Source organism: Carcharhinus amblyrhynchos, chromosome 7, assembly GCF_965287045.1.
Source record: "Carcharhinus amblyrhynchos chromosome 7, sCarAmb.v2.hapA, whole genome shotgun sequence".
Taxonomy (NCBI): domain Eukaryota; kingdom Metazoa; phylum Chordata; class Chondrichthyes; order Carcharhiniformes; family Carcharhinidae; genus Carcharhinus; species Carcharhinus amblyrhynchos.
Window position 1 is genome coordinate 69,454,439 of NC_137330.1, and position 23,911 is coordinate 69,478,349.

General features: G+C 41.9%; 1 protein-coding gene across 1 annotated transcript in view; it reads left to right on the forward strand.

The window, feature by feature from the left end:
* Nucleotides 1-23,911, forward strand: part of cep85l (centrosomal protein 85L) — a 213,312-nt gene that overhangs the window by 63,938 nt on the left and 125,463 nt on the right. The window contains exon 3 of the mRNA XM_080192557.1: nt 13,489-14,297. Within this exon, the coding sequence (XP_080048683.1) occupies nt 13,489-14,297 (809 nt within the window). The remainder of the gene's footprint in view (nt 1-13,488; nt 14,298-23,911) is intronic.

The window sequence follows — 23,911 nt, forward strand, 5'->3', positions numbered from 1 at the left end:
TATTTCCTAGGCTTGATCTCAATGCTGTCTGTGGAACATTTTTATTTTTGACACTTTGTGGCATTTGTCAGAATTGTGAAATTTATCTTTTGAGAAATAGATATGCACATATTTTTAATGTGTTTACTATTTCATTGGCGAATACATCCCACTAAGCTGAACAGAAAAAGGATTATGTTAGTAATAGAAATCTGTTAGCAGCCTCCAGTTCAAAGCTCATCGTTGAACCCATACCAGGGAAAGTAGATTCATTTTAGCACCTTATTGTCACGTAACCACAGTCACTGATTTTAAAGTAAATTGTTGTGTTCTTTGTGATCTTTCTGAGAGATGTATTAAGGTTATTTATAAATTCAAGCATTTTTAGATACACAGTGGATTAGAAGTTGGCTTGTGTTGAGTCTGTTTTTCTGGTGTAAACTGGGTGTACAGCATTTAGCAGTGAGTTGGCCTGTGTTGAGTCTGCATAGGTGTTGGTACCACTGCCAAATTTGTGGGGCCTATTTATCAAGATTCTGGTCTTGGGCCTGAGAATTGTTACTAGGGGCCTAACAACTGTTGAGTAAGTTGGAAATGAATCAATGACCAGGAAAGAAACCATCTGGTCACGGTTCTTCAGTGTTTAAAAAAATCCCTCCATGTGGACCCAGGAGATACAGAAGCGGTTCTGGTCCCCCAACTCCAATGGTATTGCTATTGTTTCCTCCTGCCAAGGCCCATGACATCGCTGCACCACCCCACTCCCCACTTTATCCCATTCAATTTCCCTCCTTGAAGGGCAAGACAACATTGATGGCTTCCCTTGTGCAAGGTTACTTATTGAGGTGTGACCACTATGTGCAGCACACCCTCAATAAGACCCAGGATCGATTTGCATCAAACTTGAGCCTCTTTGTTGGGTCACATGCTTCCTGTACTGGGCTTGAATTTAGTCCAAGTGTACGCCTAGACAAATATTTCTCTTATAACTTGTGTCCATTGCACATTATTGAAAAGTAGACCATTGCTGGGCAATAAAATGGTTGGAACTGCATTCTTTCACTTTTGAAACTTAGATTAAAATCGATGGCAGGCTTAAAGGAAGGACATTTGCTACATGTTAAAAATAAGATCTGGAAATCCCAACTTAGCTTCCTGACAAGAATAGATGACAGCGTGGAATTGCTCACATTCTGGCTTAAAACTTGTCAATCACAGTGAGAATGTAAAGATGTCTGAGCTCCTACACTGCAGTAGGATACTAAGGCAGAGCAGCATTGCTGAAGCTGAGGGAGCTTTCCCTGGCATCTGCCCATGACGCAGCTGGCTCAGATGGTGACACTGGATGGTAAAAGTAGAAAGGTGTTCTATTCCCGCTCATAGGCTTCCTTTGTCTTAACAAACACAGGACAAATGCCACAAGTCGTAAAGAGGAAAGTATAAACTGGGCCTTTTATTTATCTTACAATAGAGCATTTCAGCACAGCAAGCCTCTTTCTTTGCAAGATCTCAGTACTGCCTGGGTTCATTCTATCTGGCATTTTCACTCACAAAGTCACGGGACTTTGAGCAGTTACTAATTCAGAGAAGTCTTTCATTTTTGAATGAGCAAGTCCAGTAAAATGGGATGTTGTGGCCCAGAGTGAATACTTTCGTTATTGGTTTTTATAGGCATTAATTTGCCTTTGTCCGTCCGTACAATGTTTCAAATCAGATAAAATGAGAAATGTATTAGAAGCAAATGGAATATGATGGATCAAAAATCCCTGTGTGGTAGTGGCACACAGCCTGGTGTAAGTGCCAGATTTTTAGCACTGACTCTGACTGAGTTTGCTAGTGAAGTTTATTTCGGGAGGGGAACCTGCACTCCTAGGCGAGCGTGTCAGGTACTGAATAGTCCCAGCGTACTGAACAATTTGGCAGCTGCTGGTGGTAATTTTTGTAATCTTGCCAGTGTTGCCTGAACCCTGAGAACAAATGCAAAGAAATATAACACAATGATTGTCAGTTTGTTCCCATTATTTTTAGTATTAACCAAAACAGTGTCTGTCAGGACTTTGTTTGGAAAGACCTTGAATGGATTTCAATCTTTTGAAGTAACTTTGCATTCTGGTAGCTTTTCCCTGAGATCTTTTTTTCATAAACAAAGTGAGATGCTCATCAAGTACTATAATTGATTAATTGCCAAGACTGTCTTATCTGTCATGATTACAATATGCTAATGAGTACTGCGAGTCATTAATTATTCCTGATGGTGAATAAATGCAGGGCTGACAATGACATTTTTAAATTTTGACAGTCATTTGTGGGAGCAAATTTGTTCTTGATTCTGAAATAGGAGAGGTAAACGTAACTGAAACCAGATTCCAGCAGATAGGAGTTGTCCCTGGTGTCAGCAACATGAGGCCCTGGAAATTTTAATGGCAGGGCTTCACCTCCATGCTGCCAGTCAGCTTCCCAGTCAAGGCTTCCTAGGATGGGAAGGGGAAACTGGGCAGATGGGAGCAAAGATACTGGGCAGCAGGAGGCAGGGTGGTTGGCACGAAAAAGGGAGTCATGTCTCATGGAAAGGGTTTTGGTAAAAGCCAGAGCAGATTTTCCCCACTCAGGCTAGAGCTAAATCTCCAGTCAGCAGCTTGGTGACTCCAATCGGCATACTTAACGAAGAACCACACTGGCTTCAAGGAGTGCGATTGCCATCTGCTCAGAAGAGCAGATTAATATGGGCGGCACGGTAGTACAATGGTTAGCACTGCTGCTTCACAGCTCCAGGGACCTGGGTTCGATTCGCGGCTTGGGTCACTGTCTGTGTGGAATTTGCATGTTCTCCTCATGTCTGCGTGCGTTTCCTCCAGGTGCTCTGGTTTCCTCCCACAGTCCAAAGATGTGCGAGTTAGGTTGATTGGCCATGCTAAAATTGCCCCTTAGTGTACTAGGATGCTTAAGTTAGAGGGATTAGTGGGTAAAATATGTAGGGATATGGGGGTATGGCCTGGGTGGGATTGTGGTCGGTGCAGACTTGATGGGCCGAAGGGCCTCTTTCTGCACTGTAGGGTTCTATGATTCTATGAATATCAGGACTGGCACCACGTGGGCAGGATATCAGCCATTCAGTCACTGAGACGAATCTAGTAGCTTTAACTGTCACCTTTCACTGGATGGATCACATTTTAAAGGCTTCATGGAACAGATTTACAAATGATTACTGAAGGCTTGGGGGATTAATTTCTTTTCATCTGGATGAGCTAAGTTATGCTGAATGCCTTTGCACATCCTCACTGGTCCTATGATCGTGAATTTAGGATCTGGTTACTTTGCCAAGATTGCAGCTTTTTCTAGCTGGGTGAACTAAGATTGCTTGAATGGCTTTCCTCATCAGTATTTATCTTGCAATTTTTTACTAAAGGTCTTGAAGCTAATTTAATGGCCCATTAATGTTGCTCATTTGTTGTTAATGACACACATGAAGTAGACAGCACACATACAACATCCAGTAACGCAATAGAAAATTTTCAATGTTGCTTTGGCACTTACTCTGCTTTCAGTTTAAACAGCAAACCATTGGAGGCAGTTTGGTATTGACAAAATAGCAAACTACCAATCATTCTAGGGGTCGATTCCTGAAGAGGAGAGTATTAATCAGCTGTATTTGTGTGATATAGTATGTTACCTCTTAGGCAATTTACTTAACCTGCAGTCCATTTTTCATGCCTCATTATATTCACCTTGCTGGTGACCAACTCACTTAATCCTTTCATTCTGGTTTGGAATTCCAGGCTCTCTCTCATTTTTTTGTGGTGTTCAGGTTTACCTGTTTAATCTTCTTTTCCACATGAGATGAAACTTGTATATTTGATTATCTTATGCAGTCTCTACTGTGAAGGGATCCTCCAATTTTTAGTGTGCCACTCTCACCCTTTACATGAGACAGACTAAGGTCAAAGCTAGCACCCAAAATTGGTCATCCATGGTGCAATCTGGACCACTGAGATCAATAGCATTTACCACCACTATCTGTATGTCATGGAACAATACTTTCATCAATACATTTTCACAATTCTTTCACAGGATGTGGGTTTCATTGGCTGACCAGCATTTATTGCCCATCCCTAATTGCCCCTTGAGAAGGTGGTGGTGAGCTGCAGTCCATGTAGTGTAGGTACCCTTACAGTGCTGTTAGGGAGGGGGAGTTCCAGGATTTTGACCCAGCCATGTTGACATTACCACAAGGCCAGAAGAGCAGTCCTAGCTGGATGAAGAGTGTAGAGGATTTGCCAGGTGTTGCACGTGGTTACCATGGCATGGGATACAAATCTAAAGAAGTGACTGTGCTAGAACGCAGCACACCAAAAGCAGCAGACTGCAAACAGACAATCCACAACCAAGGGATTGCAGCAAAGCTCTGCACCGCTATCACGTTGGAGAGACAGCCCCATGAACATTAGCATTCTCAATTGTGGCAGAGTCCAGCAGTGGAGAAACAAAGCTGAAGAGTTTGCATCTTCAGCCAGAAGTGATGGAGGAATATTATTCATTAAAAACCTGAATGTGGCTGGATAGAAGTTGCTTGAGAAACTGGTGGCCAGGACCTACAATGACTAGCTCCCAACAACTACATTTGTCATAGAGTCATAAAGGTTTACGGCATGGAAACAGGCCCTTCGGCCTAACTTGTCCATGCTGCCCTTTTTTTAAACACTTATGCTAGTCACGATTGCCTACATTTGGCCCATATCCCTCTATAGCCATCTTACCCATGTAACTGTCTAAATGCTTTTTAAAAGACAAAATTGTACCCACTGCTACTTCTACCACTGGCAGCTTGTTCTAGACACTCACCACCCTGTGTGTGAAAAAATTGCCCCTCTGGACACTTTTGTATCTCTCTCCTCTCACCATAAACCTATACCCTCTAGCTTTAGACTCCCATACCTTTTGAAAAAGATGTTGACTATCTAGCTGATCTGTGCCCCTCATTATTTTACAGACCTCTATAAGATCACCCACAGCCTCCTACACTCCAGAGGAAAAGAGTCCCAGTCTATGCAGTCTCTCCTTATAACTCAAACCATTAAGTCCTGGTGGCATCCTAGTAAATATTTTCTGCGCTCTTTTTTAGTTTAATAATATCCTTTCTATAATAGGGTGACCAGAGCTGTACACAGTACAACAGCCAACAGGAGTATTCACAACCATTGGAAAATTGACAAGTGAGCCCTGACTTTAACAAGGGCGCTTTGGGAAGTGACCAATGTTGGGCATTCTGCATGACTAAGGACCTTGGTGACAGAAGTCCCTATTGCCGAGAGCTTCTGGCAAATCAAAGGCTGGCAGCATTTCATGTAGTCATGATGTGGGTATGCCGGCGTTGGACTGGCTAGGTTAAAACCTAAACCTGGTGTTGTCAGACTTTTTACAGCATTTCATGTAGCCAGTGCGTGTGGGAGAAGCAGCAGTCAGTGGCAATGCACTCAGCAGAGGTCCATCATTATCTTCAGACCAAAACTGAGTGAAAGCAGGATGAAGATTGTATGGGGGGGTGGGTGGGGGTGGGTGGGGGTGGGGGAGGCGGTGGTCAAGGAAGAGGGAAGCAGAGAAGTCGAAACAAGGACAGGTGGGTGGCTTTTTGCGAAGCCCCGCCCCCATCCCCATCTTACCCCTACCTTCCTGATGCCAGGTCCCTTGGTCTGGGAGGCTGCTGGAAAATCCAACAGGATTTACTGGGATGTGCGGGACAGTTGTGTGCCTGTTCCCCCCTCCATACCTACCGCCCTACCCTCCCCCATCCCACCACCTTCACCACCACCAGTCCACGACTAAATTTTGCAGCGAGCTCAAGGATAATGACTATCAATTGGCTCATTAGTGACACTGACATGAATTGACATTCTGCCATTAGTGGCCGGAAATCCTAGATCGGCCCCTTCCTCTCTCTGACTTTACTGGGAAGGTTTTCCTGTCCCCACGAGGCTGACATGGAGACTCTTGAATGAATGAATGAGCCTGGCCACCATCTTTCCTGCTGCAATGGGCTGCATTAAATCCAACCGGTTGTATCTGTAATGATCCCAACCACTGAAGAGACTTCCCTTTGATCACCACTGACTTCGGTTTTGCTGAAGTTCCTTGGTGCTATGACTGCTGCCTAGCTGTGGAAGGCAAGTTTGGCATTCAGCACTTGTGTTCAGGGCTGGACCAAGACAGTGAGAAAACTTGGAGCAAATGATTCTGACAGAAGCCAAACTGTAGCTGTAACTCGGTGTCTACTTTATCTTGTTTCTTGTGCATGTGATAAACTGAACAATCCTCCTCAATGTCCAGTTGATTCCTAGAGTTTACTAGTAGACTTCTGGTTTAAAGATCTTGTTGTCAAGATCTAGTTTTTTTCTCTGTCCTGCGAATGCCATATGGAGTGAACTGAGATGCCCGACCACTGGAATCTATAATGGTGAGAGTTTCAAATGATGGCATGTTGAATTATCAATAGGTCAGGACTGTTTGCCAATAATTCTATTGTTCTGCTTCAGTCCAGGCATGGTGGTAAAATAATTATGTGACTGGATCGAGTAATTCAGTGCCTTAGACCCCTCTGAAATCCCACTATGGAAATTTGAGAGTTTGAATTCAGTTTAAAAAATAACATGGAAATTTTAAAATGTTGATATCAGTATAAAAGTGGCTCTGAAGCTGTCCAACTGTCATAATTATCCAACTGGTGTTACAAAAGAAACACTTCCTTACCCCACCTGTGACTCCACTCCTACATCATCACCATGATTGACACATTAGTGGCCTCTGAAGTGGCTTATTGACCTTTACACAATTTACACCAAAAGAGCTCATCAAATCAGTTATGGGGCAATTAGAGTTATACAATAAATGCCAGCTTTGTGAGCAATGCTATCATCTCAAAAATTAATTTTAAAATACACCAGGTCAATAGAAAGCCCAGACGTCTCCACCCAACCTCCAGTGGCACCACCATAACTGAGTTTCCCATCATTTGCGTAACGGGATCGCCAATGACCAGAAGTTTTACTGGGCCAGTCATATCAATGTGGCAGGGAAAGGCTGAGTACTCACTTCCTGACCCCTTTCAGCCTTTCCTCTTCCTACAAAGTCCAAAGCAGAATACCGATCTGGGATGGTGCAGCTGTAACAATACTCAAGAAAATTGATATCATCCAAAGCAAAGCAGCCTGCTTTACAATCACTGAACTCAATATCCAACCTTTCCATCACTGTGGTATTCACTGTGGATGTAATTTGTAGGATATACAGGATGCATAGGACCTTCCTCATGTGTAACCTCTCTCACTATGCACGAATGACAGCAGTGTCATGGGAAAAACATCACCTCCAAGTTTCCCTGTATCCTATCTTGACCATTTACTGCCATTCCTTCATGGTTATGGTCCAATGTCCTGCCAAGGGGTCACTACAAGGATTGTAGCATTTGAACAAGGCCCACTATTTCCTTGTCAGAGTAATTACAGAGGGGCAATGATTATAACCTTGTTTGTGTCATTAATGTCCCAAAAGGAAACACAGCAAAAATTTAAAAGACAACTTTGTGACTGACCTTGTCTTCCTGTCATTGGACTTCAGAACTGCTTTGTAGCAAATCCAGTGTGACAACTGAATGGTAAATAGAGGCTGTTTGTGTTTTATTCTCAGTGTATTTATAATTCAGAACAAAGATTGCAACATGTTTTCTCACAAGCAGTATTGAAATTGATTCTATAAATGACACAAGTTGCAGGTATAACATTGAAACAGTGAATTCCACTCTCTGGTGTGTGAGACAATGAAAGCAATCCCCCTCTTAGAAATGCGGCAAATGTTTTAGACCACAGCATTTCTATAATGGGGGCTTTTCCTATGTACTATAATACACAATGTGCCTTTGCATTGCTACACCATCTTATCTGAAACAAAGGAAGCACAGCTCTTCGCTGTACCAGTAAATCACAATGGAAGAAGCAACACATCAGTGCATTACAGACTGCTCATTAAGTCTGCCACTTATTGGGTGTTTTTTACATTTCATCGTCCAGGACTCATTATGACACTTAACCAATTGCCTGATGTCATAATAGCAAATTGGTTACTGTATTTTCCCACATTATCGCTATAATTGTGCTTCAAAAATACTTAATTGGCTGTAAAGAGCCTTGGGGCATCCCAAGAAGGTAAAATATGCTACATAAATGCAAGTTTTTTTCCCTTGATTAAGTTACAGCATCGAAATGGTGAGAAGTATAAATGAGGAGTAGGGTCAGAGCTAGGGCCAGAGTTCTGCATTTTACTTTCCTCCTGATAAAAATTCATCCAAACTCTTAGTAACGAGAATAATTAATCCCATATGGCACAGAATTTTCTTTTTAAAGTTCAGAGAAATTAGATTTCAGAGTTTAATTTTCCCTGATAGAGCACTGTGCAATGAGTTCGCATTCATTTACTTGTGTCTTATTCTCCTCCAATTAACTGTTTAAAAATTCTTTGAAGTGTTGTGGGCATTGCTGGTTATACCAGCATTTATTTCCCTCTCCTAATTGCTCTTGAGAGTATGGTCGTGAGTTACCTTCTTGAACAGCTGAAATCCCTGTGGTGTAGCTACAACCGCAGTGCTGTTAGGAAGGAATTCCAGGACTTTGGTCCCGCAACAGTGAAGGAATGGTGATATATCAGGAAGGTGTCTGGCTTGAAGGGGAACTTGCATATGATCTTTCCATGCATCTGCTGCCCTTGCCCAAGTTGGGAGGTTTGGAAGATGCTGTGGAAAGAGCATTGGTGAGTTGCTGCAGTGCACCTTTTAGATGTTGCACCCTGTTACCACTGTGCATTGATTCTGGAGGGACTGAATGTTTAAGGTGATGAATGGGCTACCAAACAAGCAAGTTGCTTTGTTCTAGATGGTGTCTAGCTTCTAGAGTACTGTTGTAGCTGCACTCATTCAATCATGTGGAAAGTATTTCATCACACTCCTAACTCGAGCCTTATAGATGATGAGCAAGCTTTGGGAAGTCAGGAGGTGAGTAACTATCCACAGAATTCCCAAACTTTGATCTGCTCTTGCAGCCACAGTATTTATATGCCTAGTCCAGTTCAGTTTCTGGTCAATGGTAATCCCACAGATGTTGATGGTGGGGGATTTAGCGATGGTAATGCTGTTGAATGCCAAGAGGAAATGGTTGGATTCTGTCTTGTTGGAGATGGTCATTGACTGGCACCTGTGTGGCGCGAATGTTCTTTGCCACTTATTAGTTGCAGGTCTGGCTGCATGTAGACATGGACTGATTCAGTGTAAGGAGTTGCAACTGGTGCTCAGCAGCAAACATCCACACTTCTGACCTTATAATGGAGTGAAGTTCATTGATGAAGCAGCTGAATAACACTACCCTGCAGTAATGTCCTGGGACCGAGATGTTTGACTTTCAACAACCATCTTCTTTTGTGCTGGTATGTCTCCAACTAGTGGAGAGATTTCCCTCTGATTTCCATTACTCCAGTTTTACAAGGGCTCCTTGATGCCATACTCTGTTGAATGCTGCCTTGATGTCAAAGGCAATCAATGTCCCCTCATCTCTTGAGTTTGGCTCACCTTGTTCAGGTTTGGATGAAGATTGTAATGAAATCATGAACTGAGTGGCCCTGGCAGAATCAAAACCGATCATCACTGATCAGTAAGTGTAGCTTGATAGCTCCGCTGATGACTCTTTCCATCATTTTGCTGATGATTGAAAGTACTCTGGGTGGTAATTCGCCAGGTTGGATTTGCGCTGCCTTTTGTGTACAGGACAGATCTGGGCAACTTTCCTCATTGGCAGGTAGATGCCAGTGTTGTAGCTATACTGGAACAGCTTGGCTAGGGGTGTGGCAAGTTGTGGAGAACAAGTCATCAGTACGGTCATCAAAATGTTGTCATGGCAAACAGCCATTGCAGGTCCATTGTATTCAGCTATTGCTTAACCTACCATATATTAAGCTGATCTTTCTCTACATCCTAGCTATGACTGTAACACTATATTCTGCACCCTCTCCTTTCCTTCTCCCCTAGGTACTCTATGAATGTTATGCTTTGTCTGTATAGCGTGCAAGAAACAATACTTTTCACTGTCTACCTATACATGTGACAATAATAATAAATCAAATCAAATATCACCTGGAGTGAATTGAATTGCCTGAAGACCTGAAGAGGAGGCTAAGATGGATCATCCATTTGGCATCTCTGGCTGCATATACTTCAACCTTATCTTTTGCACTGATGTGCGGGACTGCCCCATTGTTGAGAATGGGGATATTTGTGGAACCGTCACCCCTGTTATTTGTTTAATTGTCCGTCACCATTCACAACTGGTTGTGACAGATCCACAGAGTTTAGATTTGTTTCATTGATGTGAGATTGCTTAGCTCTGTCAGTTGCATGCTGCTTCCACTAACTAATGACTATGAAAATTGCACAGAGACGTGTTGAACAGTGCACTGCCAGAAATTTATAAAAGCCTGGCATCCAGTGTACATGCTAGAGGCAGATCCAGACTTTGTGCTATCGTGTGAAACGAGAGATAATGAGTCGATAGCCTGTTTTACATCTCTCCTGTTTCCAGCAGAAATCTACCCCACCAGTTAAAGATCAGGCCCAGCAAACAATAGGACTGTCTAATCAAAAACCATATTGTAGGCTGTGACATATGATCCACTTATTATTTTGTTGGAAGGAATGGCATACTATTAAATGATTTTTCCGTCTTGGAAATAATTTATCCAGCATAAGTTATAGGATATATATGCTGAGAAAATATTGATCATGCTTTTATTTCTTGTATGTTGTACATTTTTAAGAATCTATTTTTATACATGTTTTCTTTTACTAAAATATCAAAAAAAGCTCACAACTTTTCTCGGATATGTTGAATATTGCCAAAAGAACAGAACTAATTGGAACTGCAAGCAGCTTTTATGTTGATGGTTTTATGGTTGGACAAAGCAACAGCTCCTCATCATTAACACCAGAGGGCGATCTTCACCAGCAATGCTGCAGGATTAACTCAGCCCAGCCTACAATTTCTAAATATTATACTGGTTGTCATAGTGCAATTTATATATGTCTTAAAAAAGGATAATAGAAAATACGTTTTAACCAGTATGCTCTAAGCATGTTGTCACTCATTTCCTTCCTACAGCCTTTTAATCTTTAAATCTCTCACTCTCTCCACGTTTAACTATCTCCTGCTCACAAATGTTGACCGGGAAGTCAATATTCTGATCTGGTTTTCCCTCTGATTCTTTTTCCTGTATTTCACACTTGGAAATTGTCATGGTTTCATTTCTTTTCACCAAACAGCCATGTTCTTAGGTTCTTATAGAGTGAATAAGTTTTTAAGTAATAAGGGAATTAAAGAATATGGGGTTAATGTGAGAATGTGGAGTGGAAGATCAACGATGATTTTCTTTGACTGGAGGAGTGGGGTTGGAGGCCTTATTGAGCCCTTTTTTTTAATACCCTTAACCAAAAGTAGAAGCTCACTGTATGGAACATATAATTAGGAATAGACCATTCAACCCTTCAGGCCTGTTCTGCCTGTGGGGATCACGGTGTAAGCCAGTTACACATAGACTACTTAGTCACTAGAGAATATTCTACCTTTCACAGAGATCATGGCTGATTAGTGACCTAACTCCATACACCCACTCTTTCCTCAGATCCCTTAATAATTTGATTTGATTTATTATTGTCACATGTATACAGTGAAAAGTATTGTCTCCTGCACACAATATAGACAAAGCATACCATTCATAGAGAAAGAAAGGAGAGGATGCAGAATGTAGTGCAGAGAAGAGGTAGGTCCATTCAAAAGTCTGTTGGCAGCAGGGACAATGATGTTCTTGAGTCGGTTAGTATGTATCCTCAGAATTTATATCAGAAATCTATCACTCAGATTTAAACTGAACCTGGTATCACCTCTCATTTGTGGAAGAGAATACCAGACATTTACCCTTTTCATCAGGAAGTCTTTCCTATCCTCACTCCTGAAAGGATGCCTCTAATTTTTAGGCTGTGTCCTAAATTTCTCAACCAGTGGAAATAGTTCCTCTCTATCTATCCTGTGACATCCCTTTGGGAGTCAGTTAGCTCAGTTGGCTGGACGGGTGGTTCGTGATGCAGAGCGATGCCAACAGCACGGGTTCAATTCCTGTTTTGGCTGAGATTATCCATGAAGGCCCGACCTTCTCAACCTTACCCCTTGCGTCAGGTGTGGTGATGCTTAGGTTAAATCATCACCAATCACCTCATCCTCAAAGGGGAGATTAGCTTATGGTCCTCTGGGACTTTGGCGACTTTCATTTCATTACCTCCCCTTACGGTCATGTAAACTTTTGACCAATTCACCTCTTAACCTTCTCAATTCTAGGATTTATCATCTTGGTTTGTGTATTTTCTCCTTGTAGTTTAAGACTTGGAGTCCACATATCAAATGAGTAGATCAATGCTGCACCTCTTCAAAGATTAATAATCCTTCATAATGTGTAGTGCTCAGAATGAACAGAGTATTCAAGGTGTGATTAACAGCAGGGAGCTGAGGTCTGATGGTGGGCTTGACTATTAATTCAGAAACTCAGCTAATGCTTCAGGGGCACAGATTCAAATACCACCATGTCAGATGGTGGAATTTGAAGTTTAAGCTTTATTTATTAGAGTCACAAATAGGATTACATTAACACTGCAATGAAGCTACTGTGCAAATCCCCAGTTGCCACACTCCGGCGCCTAGACAGGTACACTAAGGGAGAATTTAGCATGGCCAATTCACCCAACCAGCACGTCTTTCAAACTGTGGGAGGAAACTGGAGCACCCGAAGGAAACGCACGCAGACACGGGAAGAATGTGTGGACTCTGCACAGACAGTGACTTAAGCCGGGAATCAAACCCGGGTCCCTGCTAACCAAAGTGCCACCATGCACTGAATTTGAATTCAATGTAAAAAAAAGTCTTTAATTAAGAATCTACTGATAACCATGAAACCATTTTTGGTTGTCGGAAAAACTCATCTGGTTCACTAATGTTCTTTAGGGAAGGAAATCTGCCACTCTTACCCGTCTGGCCTACATATGACTCCAGAACCACAGCAATGTGGTTGACTTCTCAACTGCCTACAAAGGCAACTAGGGATGGGCAATAAATGCAGGCCAACCACTGACGCTCATGTCCTTGAATGAATAATAAAAAAATCCCATTTGGAGAAATGTTGTAAGCAGCGACAGTAGCTTGTGTCTTTCCATATTAACTTAGTTATTAATTATTTCCAATAGTGTATGAAGTTACTGGAAATAATTTTGATTTATTCCGCTAATTAGCCTTTCACAATGCTATGTTTATAACGCATATATTCCTATAAAGAACTTCTTTTTCTAAGTTGTGACCCTTCAAAGTGTCCTGTTTGTCAGTGGTAGCAAAGCTTCCCCTGTTTTTCAAATTAAATGTTTTTCTCTCTTTCTCTCTATAGATCACTCAAACTCAAGTGGCATCTCGTGCTTCAAACCAAACAGATCTCAGATCACAATCCCCACAGCCCATGTCATGCCTTCCACCTCCAACTCCTCACCATGTAAACCAGAACAACAGGATGGAGCCAGCTCTGGTAAATGTAATATGACCCTGACACTGCCCAGCAAGTCAAAAACCTTTTTTACACCAAAAACCTCTTTAGACATGAAGGACCCCAGACCCATCAGGAAATGGTCATCCCTCTCCAGACTCACCGACGCAGTAAAGTGTAACCCTGAGTGTGGGGCCACTGGGAATGCGGATTCTGTAAACAGTACGACAGATCTTTCGAACTGTAAAATGGAGCCATGTACTTGTGGAGTAAATGAGCCGCACAGTTTTACATGTCACAGTATGAAACACTTGAGAGCTGATGACACAAAGCGTTGGGGCACATGTGCCAAACAGTCCACCCAGAACCAATCTCCAATTTCTGCTGGGCAATACAAATTTGAGAATTTTTATAAAGGTGCTGGGGACTCTTCTTTTCCAACCACCCTACCCAGCAAAAATCACGCAGATTTAACATTCAGTGCCTTAGGTCTCACCAAACCAACCTCTGCTGACTGGGACACTTCTGGACAAAGACACAGTTTTATGGTGATGGACCACCAGCCTGTTGGTGGGGCAACAGTACCATTGTCCTTGCGGACGCAACCGTGGCTGAGTGACCTGGTGCAAACCAATTCTCTTGACTTCAGACCAGCTGAAAAATTATGTGATTGTCAACACAAACAACAGCTGAGACAGGAAACCAACCAAACAGAGGTAAGCATGAGAAAGAATGTACCTCCTTTATCCTAACAATAGGTCAGGGCTATATTCAAACCATCCTAATGATTAAACACTCATCATCAGGAATTTATGTGTCAGAGGTGTTTCTTGTGCTAAAAAAGGATTCATAATGCAGTGGCCCATCTGTTCACAGAGTACACAGTTCAGTAATTGTAAAGGTGGCAGCAAATAGAAGCAGTTTGTCAAAACTCCCTTTGACAACTTTGCTATTACTCATTTGTGGGCCAGACACGGTAGAATATTTTTATAAGTTCTTCCAGTAATTGCACACTGAAAACAAATCAAAGCAATCTTGTTAGCCTTTGACTAGGTGACTAATGATCACTCTTTTACTTGTTATTATGGATAAGCTGCTCCAGAGGCAGGGAGGACCTTGATTTGGGATATTTTGCTATTGGAAATACAAAAGGGAAGTGAAACCAAGGAAACTATTCTGCAAGCCACTTTAGCATTTTTGCGTGCAGAGGTTGTTGGGTGATGAGCTTCAGTAAAACAGTCATTTCATCACTAATTGGTGCCAAAAGTGTTTTCAATTTTCACCACTCCTTTCATAGAGGTCAATATACACTGACATACAGTCCTATTGGTGAAAACCCAGCTCTCAGGTAACTTGTCCACATGGTTTGATTGATGAGGTTGAGACTGTCCAGTGAGTGTTCACAAGCTATTCATCTGTGAAGACTATCTCAAGATAGATTGTTCATGCCCTCACTTGAATGTAGCTTTGAACTGAGGTCGCTCAAGATTGGGAATCTTGGCTGAGTTCCTTCTGTTGCCCAAGGCCCTGAAGCCAAGCATACTGCCCTTACCACAGCTTGAGATCAGCTTCAGTTCAGTAAGCTAATGCCCGGCATCTATCCAGAAACATTTAAGAATCTGTATGGTTCAGTAACCTCACCATGTGGTGCATTTATGCACAGACACACTGGGGAGCTACACATTTGTTTGAAAAAAGCTGTATGGTGTTTAAAACAACTGATGAATGGTTGTTCCAGCATCTGATCCTTCTAAGAATAGCAAACATCATCTTAATATCATTTAATTTTGGTTTATGTTTTGCGACTGGATCTTACTTTATTAATGAGCTTTACTAAAGTACAATATATAACAACAATGGGAATCTGTAACCTGCTTAGGTTAAACCAGAAGTCAAAAACAAAACCTGAGTATTTTATTCAAATTGAAAATTACACCTAAAGCTATCAGCAACCAATAGATGGACGAGAGAGAGAGTCCATGGTTGATCAGCAATAATCTATTCTACAGTGTAGAGATTTGAAGAATTTGGGCCAGATTGTAGCTATGGAGGTGGCAGCTCAAGTCAGGGAATTTTCCAACTTGGCAGACTCACCTTGGGTTAAAATACCCAAACTGTGCAATTTTCACTTCAGGGAAGCGTGTGTGGGATAGAGTCAGGCCCACTGACCCCAGTAGCAGATCTGAGGTGGCCACGGGGATGGGCAAGTGCTGAGGCCAGCTGATTACAAGGCCCTCTTTAGTTTTCTGGCACTCAGTTGTAATGAAAGCAGTTAGCTTGCTCTGATGGAGTCATCCAGACTTGAAATGTTAGCTCTACTCTCTCCCCACAGACTTGAAACGTTAGCTTTACTCTCTCCCCACAGATGCTGTTAAACCTGCTGAGATTTTCTTGCACTTTCTGTTTTTGGCTCTCTAGCCCTCAGCCACTCCCCATAACCCCTCAAAACCTTGATGTCGTATCAATGCCAATCCCTGCCTCCAAGCCACTCTTCATAACCCCTCATCATCTTCATGCTAATGAGTTATATCATAATAATGCCTAGATTTCCATCTCTCCTTATAAGACATGCTTAGTTCAGAACCCATACCAATAAAAGCCTGAACATATTTGGGATTCTGTTTGAACAAATGAATTGTTGACTTTGCTTTATTAACATTTTGAAGTGGTTATAACCAGTTGTTTTTTTTCTGTGATCTGTTTTGACAATTTCTTAGAGTTTATTTGAAAACGGTTAAGAAATGTGAAATATTTGAGTTATCTGCTATTGATATTTTATGATGTCCTGTCTGATTGACACTTTTATGGGGTTTTTGAAGAACATTTTGATTTGATTTTTATTGTCACATGTTTTGGGTTATAGTGAAAATTGTTGTTTCTGGAACACTGCACAATCAAAACATACTGTTCATAGATTACAAAGGGAGAAAGAAAGAATAGGTTACGGGATATAGTGTTGCAGTTACAGATAGGGTGAAGAGAAAGACTAGCTTAATATATAATAGGAATATTTAAAAGTCTGATGACAGTAGGGAAGAAGCTGTTCTTGAGTCTGTTGGTATGTGTTTTCAGACTCTTGTATCTTTTTCCTGATGGAAGAAAGTGGAAGAGACTACGTCCAGGGTGCGTGTTGGCCTTGATTATGCTGGCTGTGTTTCTGAGGCAATGGGAAGTTAGAAGGAGTCAATGTATGGGAAGTTTGTTTGCATGATGTTTTTTCCCATCAGTGTTTTCATACTTGCCATTGTGATTATATGGTTCATTAGTTATACACATAGCGCCTACTGGTTGAATGGGCATGGAAGGTGCGTGAGTTAGCGTAAAGAGAGAGTATGAAGGCCTATGGGTGGAGACATGAGTTGGCATTGAGTTGGTACAAGAGTATGAGAGGCCATGGGGATGGGCTGTAGGATTTGAGTTGATCTTGAGTTGGCATTTCGGAGTATGAAGAGCCATAGTGACTTGCTGAGAGTCAGAAATTGGCATTTAGCTGGCCTGGATGATTTGAGGGAGCATGGGGAGCAGATGGGGACATGGGTAAAATTTTTTGGAGTTGCATTTCAGAAGATTTCAGAATCCAGGTGGGGATTTGAGGGCCTGTGAATTATGGGTCATGGAGGAATTGGCCTGACTCCATGAAAATTGAGTGGAGCTGGCAGATGCTTACCTGTACAATGGAGCCAGTCAGGTTGGGATTGCAGGATGTGACCTCACTATCCACAGCCTTATCCTGCGTCGGTGAAAATGACTGCTGCCAGGAAGGCAGTGAGAATCCTGGAATCAGGCCCCACCTGCCATTTTTAAATGACTCTGGAGTTGTCCCTCATCTGTAAATCCTACCTCATGTGTCTGGTCTAGTTTGCATTTCAGTTTAGCGTGGCAGAAGCAATCATTATTATCTGTCCTCCAAAGGTAGTCAATGAAGGTGCAACCATTGTAAAACTACAGGGAAACCTGCTATTGCACATTTATCTATTAAGTGATTAATAAATCCATTTGCCAGATAGTAGCTTAAGCATAGTATTTTTTTTACTGCATTCTTGGTTCAGACAGAACCCTCAAGTACCTGTAATGTAACCATAATGCTACATCCGGTTAAGAATGTTCAATTCCTGGACTTGCGACAAATGATGTAGACATTAGTTAAAGGCGCTATTCTTGTCATAGGAGTTCTGTGCTCAACTGTTCAAGGGCTCTAAGACATTAAATCTGAAAAAAAAAATGATATATTAGTTCTACAAAAAACGGGGAGAAAACAATTTAAAATTGGATCTCCCAGTGGCTGGACCCACAGGCAACAAAGTGAATTATTGTCAGCACCACTAGTGCAGGGTGAATCTGCTCTCAGTACTCTTCATCTTCCTGCTTGTTTATATCACACAGATGAGCAACAAGCAGGATGATGAAGAGAGCAGATCTAAGAATACTTACTAAAATTAGAATGATGAATGATGCAAATTTTAACGTTGAGCAGGAATGAGATTGCTACAAAGTATTCCAGAGCGGATCAGGTGACATCCATGTGAAAGCACATCGCCATCTGTTCCTAATCGTGACATTATTTCTGTGAAATGTGAAAAAGCTATGTAGTATGATATAAATAACATTGTCATAGAAACCACAGCGATCATTTAAAAGATAAAAAGGAACACATACAAATTGTTCAGTGCGGTGGGCAGTGAGAATCCTCTTGTTCAGCGTATCTGCTTATTAAATAAATATCAACTTCTCGCACATAAAATAGCTGTCATAATGAAAGGACAATGTGATCCATTTATCAAATATGTTTTGTCGGAAGAACACACCACAGCCTCAGTCACTGTTCAAACTTAGTGTTTTCAATGATCTCACCAGCAACTGCAGGCTCAGTAAAAATATTCACAGAAATAGACAGAGGCAGGCAAAGTGAATCATTCCGGGACTGAACGACGCAATTAACTTATTGTAGCCACTTCTGGTGCCAGCTCTCCAACTGGAGCGAACAAAGGTCGTTTTCAGCTTTCGCTTCTATCTGAAATGGATGGTTGGTTTGACAGAGCAGGCACACTGCCCACCTGCATCAGAGGGCTGAGAGGTGCCAGGATGGTACCTTGCCGCAGTCTGCTGGCTGCGGGATAGCTAGAACCTGCCTGCCTCCCACACTGGGCTGGCCTGTGGGCTGAGGAGGTGGAAGGGAAGAGAGAAACAAGAGGGCACTCCATAAAAATTAAAAATACCAGAAGTTCATATGGAATACTGTTGAGTGTCAGTAATGAACATATTAATCTGCATATAAAACTCAGTATTTAATGGCAATTTTATTATGTTGATATATTTGGCAAATTTCTGGGTATAACAAATATTGTCGAGCTTATTGTTGATTTAAGCATGTATAATTACAATCCAGTAAACCGTCCTTTATAATATTTTGCTTTGTTTCCGATTGTAGAAATAGGACACATTGAAAATGACATGCAAACAATTTTGGTATGATTTTATTCTGTTAATGTACAAAGTGCCGCCATATTTCTCAACAGGGAATAACTCAAGGAATAAACATAAATCTCTGCAGTTACCTCTCAATCATTGCTACATCATCTTGAACATGGATGATAGATTGAATTAACATAGATTGAACTTACTGCATTGTGTCACCATCTCGATTTTGGCCTGAATTCCAGGTTGGGAACTTGGAATTGGCTATGAAGTTGTGTCAGTTGCAAACTTCCTGGGGGCAGTTGATTATAAAGTCATCTCTGTGACCCCTGCCCAATATTCCATGTGTACAGACTAGGTAGGCAGAAGGCTCAACAAAAGGAGTGGCGGCACAGTGGTTAGCATTGTTGGCTCAAAGTGCCAGGGACCCAGGTTCAATTCCGACCTCTGATTACTGTCTGTGTGGGGTTTACACACTTCTCTCGTGTCTGTATGGGTTTCCTCATGGTGCTATGGTTTCTTCCCACAGCCTAAAGATGTGCAGGTTAGGTTGATTGGCCATGATAAATTGCCTCTTTGTGTCAGGGGAATTAGCAAGGTAAATGCATGGGGAAACAGAGATAGGGCCTGGATGGGATTGTTGTCAGTGCAGGCTCAATGGGATGAATGGCCTCCTTCTGCACTAGGGATTTTATGGTAGCCCCAACTGGGAGAAAAGGGAGCCATTAAGGCACATAGGAACCCACAAGGGTGCCCAAATCAGGGGCTTAAGAGAGAAAATTAAGGAAATTAATATCTGCAGAGAAAAAATACTGAAACAATATAATCTGACAAATCCATGCCACACACTAAGGTACTGCAGAGATGGTTTAGCTATGACTCTCCAAAAATTCCTTGGATTTGGAAAGAGTAAAAAGTCTGACAACACCAGGTTTAAGTCCAACTGATTTATTTGATAGTAAACTCACTCACCTGACGAAGGGGGTAACCTCGAAAGCTAATGAGTTTTCTATCAAATAAATCGGTTGGACTTAAACCTGGTGTTGTCAGACTTCTTACTGTGTTTACCCCAGTCCAACACCGGCATATCCACATCATGACTACTTTGGAAAGAGTCCCATGAGATTGGAAGTTGACAACTATTAAGCTGCTTTTTAAGGAAGGAGGAGGAGAGAAAATCATAAACTATGGATCAGTTAACCTAAAATTAGTTGTTGGGAAAATGCTGACATCAATTATTAAGGAAGCCTTAACAATGCACTTAGAAGAGCATAGTATATTTAGAAGCTGGGAAATGGAAATCCAGTTTGACAAATTTATTACTTGTTTTTGAGGATGTAATGAGGAGGGTATATAAAGCAGAGCGGATTTGCTGAAGGTATTCGATAAGGTGCTACATAAAAGGTTAATAGACAAGATATGAGCTTAATAAGTTGGGGGTAATAAATTAAAATAGACAGTAGATTGGTTCATGGATAGAAAGCAGAGTCTGGGCATAAATGGGGCTTTTTCAAGTTGGCAAGCAATAAATTGTGGTGTGCCCGCAAGGATCATTACTGGATCCTCTGATATTTACAATCTATATTAGGTGACTTAGGTGAGGAGACAGAGAGTAGTATATCTAAGTTTGTTGATGAAGTGTGAAGTGATGATATCATGTAGACACACATGACCAGTGTTGACAGACCTTGGAAAACATTATACTGACACTACTACCTGTTACAAATTTAAATAGGATAACCTCTCAACAGCTTCCAGCCCTCAAATTTGGAGGTACAGCTTGCATATGGAGAGCATTGGTTATTTCTGCATTGGAGAGTAACAGGTTTACTTTCCATGTCTTCCCCAACACTCATTTGTAGCATGTAAATCATCTTGCACGGATGAGGACTCCAAAATCTATTCTTGTTAATCCCAAACGTAAAGTCTTAACCTGCACCCTCCAGTGTTGATACAGAGACTTTCCGCTCCCCTATCAGCAGTGCCACCAGTTATGGAAGACCAGACTTTGGCAATAATGCTCTAAAATAAATGACGTATCAAAATCTCCTCCAAAGATAGCAACAATAAAGAGCAAACATAAATGATGCTTGCCTACATAGGCTATAATCCACCAGATGCTGTGCCTTATCAACAAAAGTCTGCTAGCCAGAAAAAAAATTAACAAAATGCAAGTTTTAAGTAAGTTCACAATTGTGCAACTGTTATTTCTTTGTTTCTCTGGTGCTAAGGAATTTACCCCACAATGTAAAAGGGGGTGATTTCACAACACCCGCAGAACTCCACAGCATTTTTGGTATTCACTTTGCATAGTAATTCTGCAATATAGAACACAAGGACCAAAATTTGATGTGTAAAGTTTGGGCGCAAACTCAACTGGGAGTGTGTAAAAATGCATGAGAAGGTGGCAGCTGCTAACGCACCCTACTGCAATATTTTAGTTGAAAGCGCACCTGCTGACAATCAAGAAGCTAATTTAAATTAATGAAACACCAAATGAGTGTGGCAACTTGGGGATTTTCACTGTAACTTCATTGCAGAATTAATGTAAGCTTAATAAATAAACTTTAAACATTTTAGCTGCAACTTTGATTCTGTGTGGGATGAAAGGATCATAGAATCCCTACAATACAGAAGGAGGCCATTTTGACCATAAAGTCTGCACCAACCATAATCCCACCTAGGCCCTATTCCCATAACCCCACATATTTACTTGTAAATCACCTGATACTAGGGTCAATTTAGCATGGCCAATCACCTAATCTGCACATCATTGGACTGTGGGAGTAATAATAGGAATCAAAGCAATGGCAGAGGAACTGAATAGTTACTTTGCATCGGTTTTCATGGTGGAAGACACCAGTGGGATGCCAGAGCTCCAGGAGAATCAGGGGGCACAGGTGAGTGTAGGGGCCATCACTAAGGAGAAGGTTGTGGGGAAACGGAAAGGTCTGAAGGTAGATAAATCACCTGGACCAGATGGACTACATTCCAGGATTCTAAAAGCGATTGCTGAGGAAATTGTAGAGGCATTGGTGGTGATCTTTCAGGAATCACTGGAGGCAGGGACGGTAAACACATCAAGAAGTCTCACAACGCATCTCCACATCATGGCAGGGAGGGTACCAGAGGACTGGAATGTAGCGAATGTGACACCACTGTTTAAGAAGGCAGGGAGGCAGCAGAAGGGAAATTATAGGCTGGTTAGCCTAACTTTGGTCATTAGCAAGATTTTAGAGTCCATTATTAAAGATGAGATTGCAGAATACTTGGGAGCGCATGATAAAATAGGATTGAGGGTGGCTTTGTCAAGGGGAGGTCATGTCTGAAAAAATCTGTTAGAGTTCTTTGAGGAGGTAATAAGGAAATTAGATAAAGGAGAAGCAGTGGACATGATTTATTTAGATTCCCAGAAGGCCTTTGACAAGGTGCCACAAGGGAGACTGTTAAATAAGTTAAGTGCCCATGGGTAAGATCCTGGCATGGATAAAGGATTGGCTGATTGGCAGTAGGCAGAGAGTGGGGATAAAGGGGTCTTTCTCAAGATGGAAGCCGGTGACTTAGTGGTGTGCCTCAGGGGTCAGGGCTGGGACAACAACTTTTCACAGTATATATTAATGATTTGGAGGAAGGAACTGAAGACACTGTTACTAAGTTTGCAGATGATATAAAGATACGTAGAGGGACAGGTAGTATTGAGGAAACAGGGGGTCTGCAGAAGGACTTGGACAGGTTAGAAGAGTGGGCAAAGAAGTGGCAGATGGAATACAATGTGGAAAAGTGTGAGATTATGCACTTTGGAAGCAGGAATGGAGGCATAGACTATTTTCTAAATGGGAAAATGCTTAGGAAATCTGAAACACTAAGGGGCTTGGGAGTCATTGTTCAAGACTCTCTTAAGGTTAATGTGCAGGTTCAGTCGGCAGTTAGGAAGGCAAATGCAATGTCAGCATTCATGTCGAAAGGGCTAGAATACAAGAGCAAGATGTACTTTTGAAGCTGTATAAGGCTCTGGTCAGACCCCATTTGGATTACTGTGAGTCATTTCTGGGCCCTATATCTCAGAAAGGATGTGCTGGCCTTGGAAAGGGTCCAGAGGAGGTTCACATGAATGATACCTGGAATGAAGAGCTTATCATATAAGGAACAGTTGAGGACTCTGGTTCTGTACTCGTTGGAGGGGAGATCTTATTGAAACTTACAGGATACTGTGAGGCCTGGATAGAGTGGACATGGAGAGGATGTTTCCACCAATAGGAAAATCTAGAACCAGAGGGCACAACCTCAGGCTAAAGGGATGGTCCTTTAAAACAGATGAGGAAGAATTTCTTCAGCCAGAATGGTGAATCTTTGGAACTTTTTGCTGCAGAAGGCTGTGGAGGCTAGGTCATTGAGTGTTTTTAAGACAGTGATACATAGATTCTTGATTAATAAGGGGATCAGGAGTTATGGGGAAAAGGCAGGAGAATGGGGATGAGAAAAGAAATCAGCCATGATTGAATGGCGGAGCAGACTGAATAGGCTGAGTGCCCTAATCTTGCTCTGGACTATGGTCTTATGAGAGGAAATTGGAGCACCTGGAGGGGACCCACGCAGACACAGGAAGAATGTGCAAACTCCACACAGACTGTGACCTGAGGCTGGAATTGAACCCGAATCCCTGGCACTGTGAGGCAGCAGTGCTAACTATTGTGCCACCGTGCCATTCCAGGTCAGGACTAAAATAAAATTGACAAATGTGCCAGGACTAAGGTGTGTGTATGGTTATGCTTTCCAGACACTCATGGCATAGTTTTAGCATCAATATTTATTTTTTTACAGCTCCCTGAGATAGTTCAGCACCAGCTGTATCTGCTGAGGGAGCACATTAAAAGTGCCAGCCTGCACCCTCCCTTTTCTCGGCATATGCCATCTT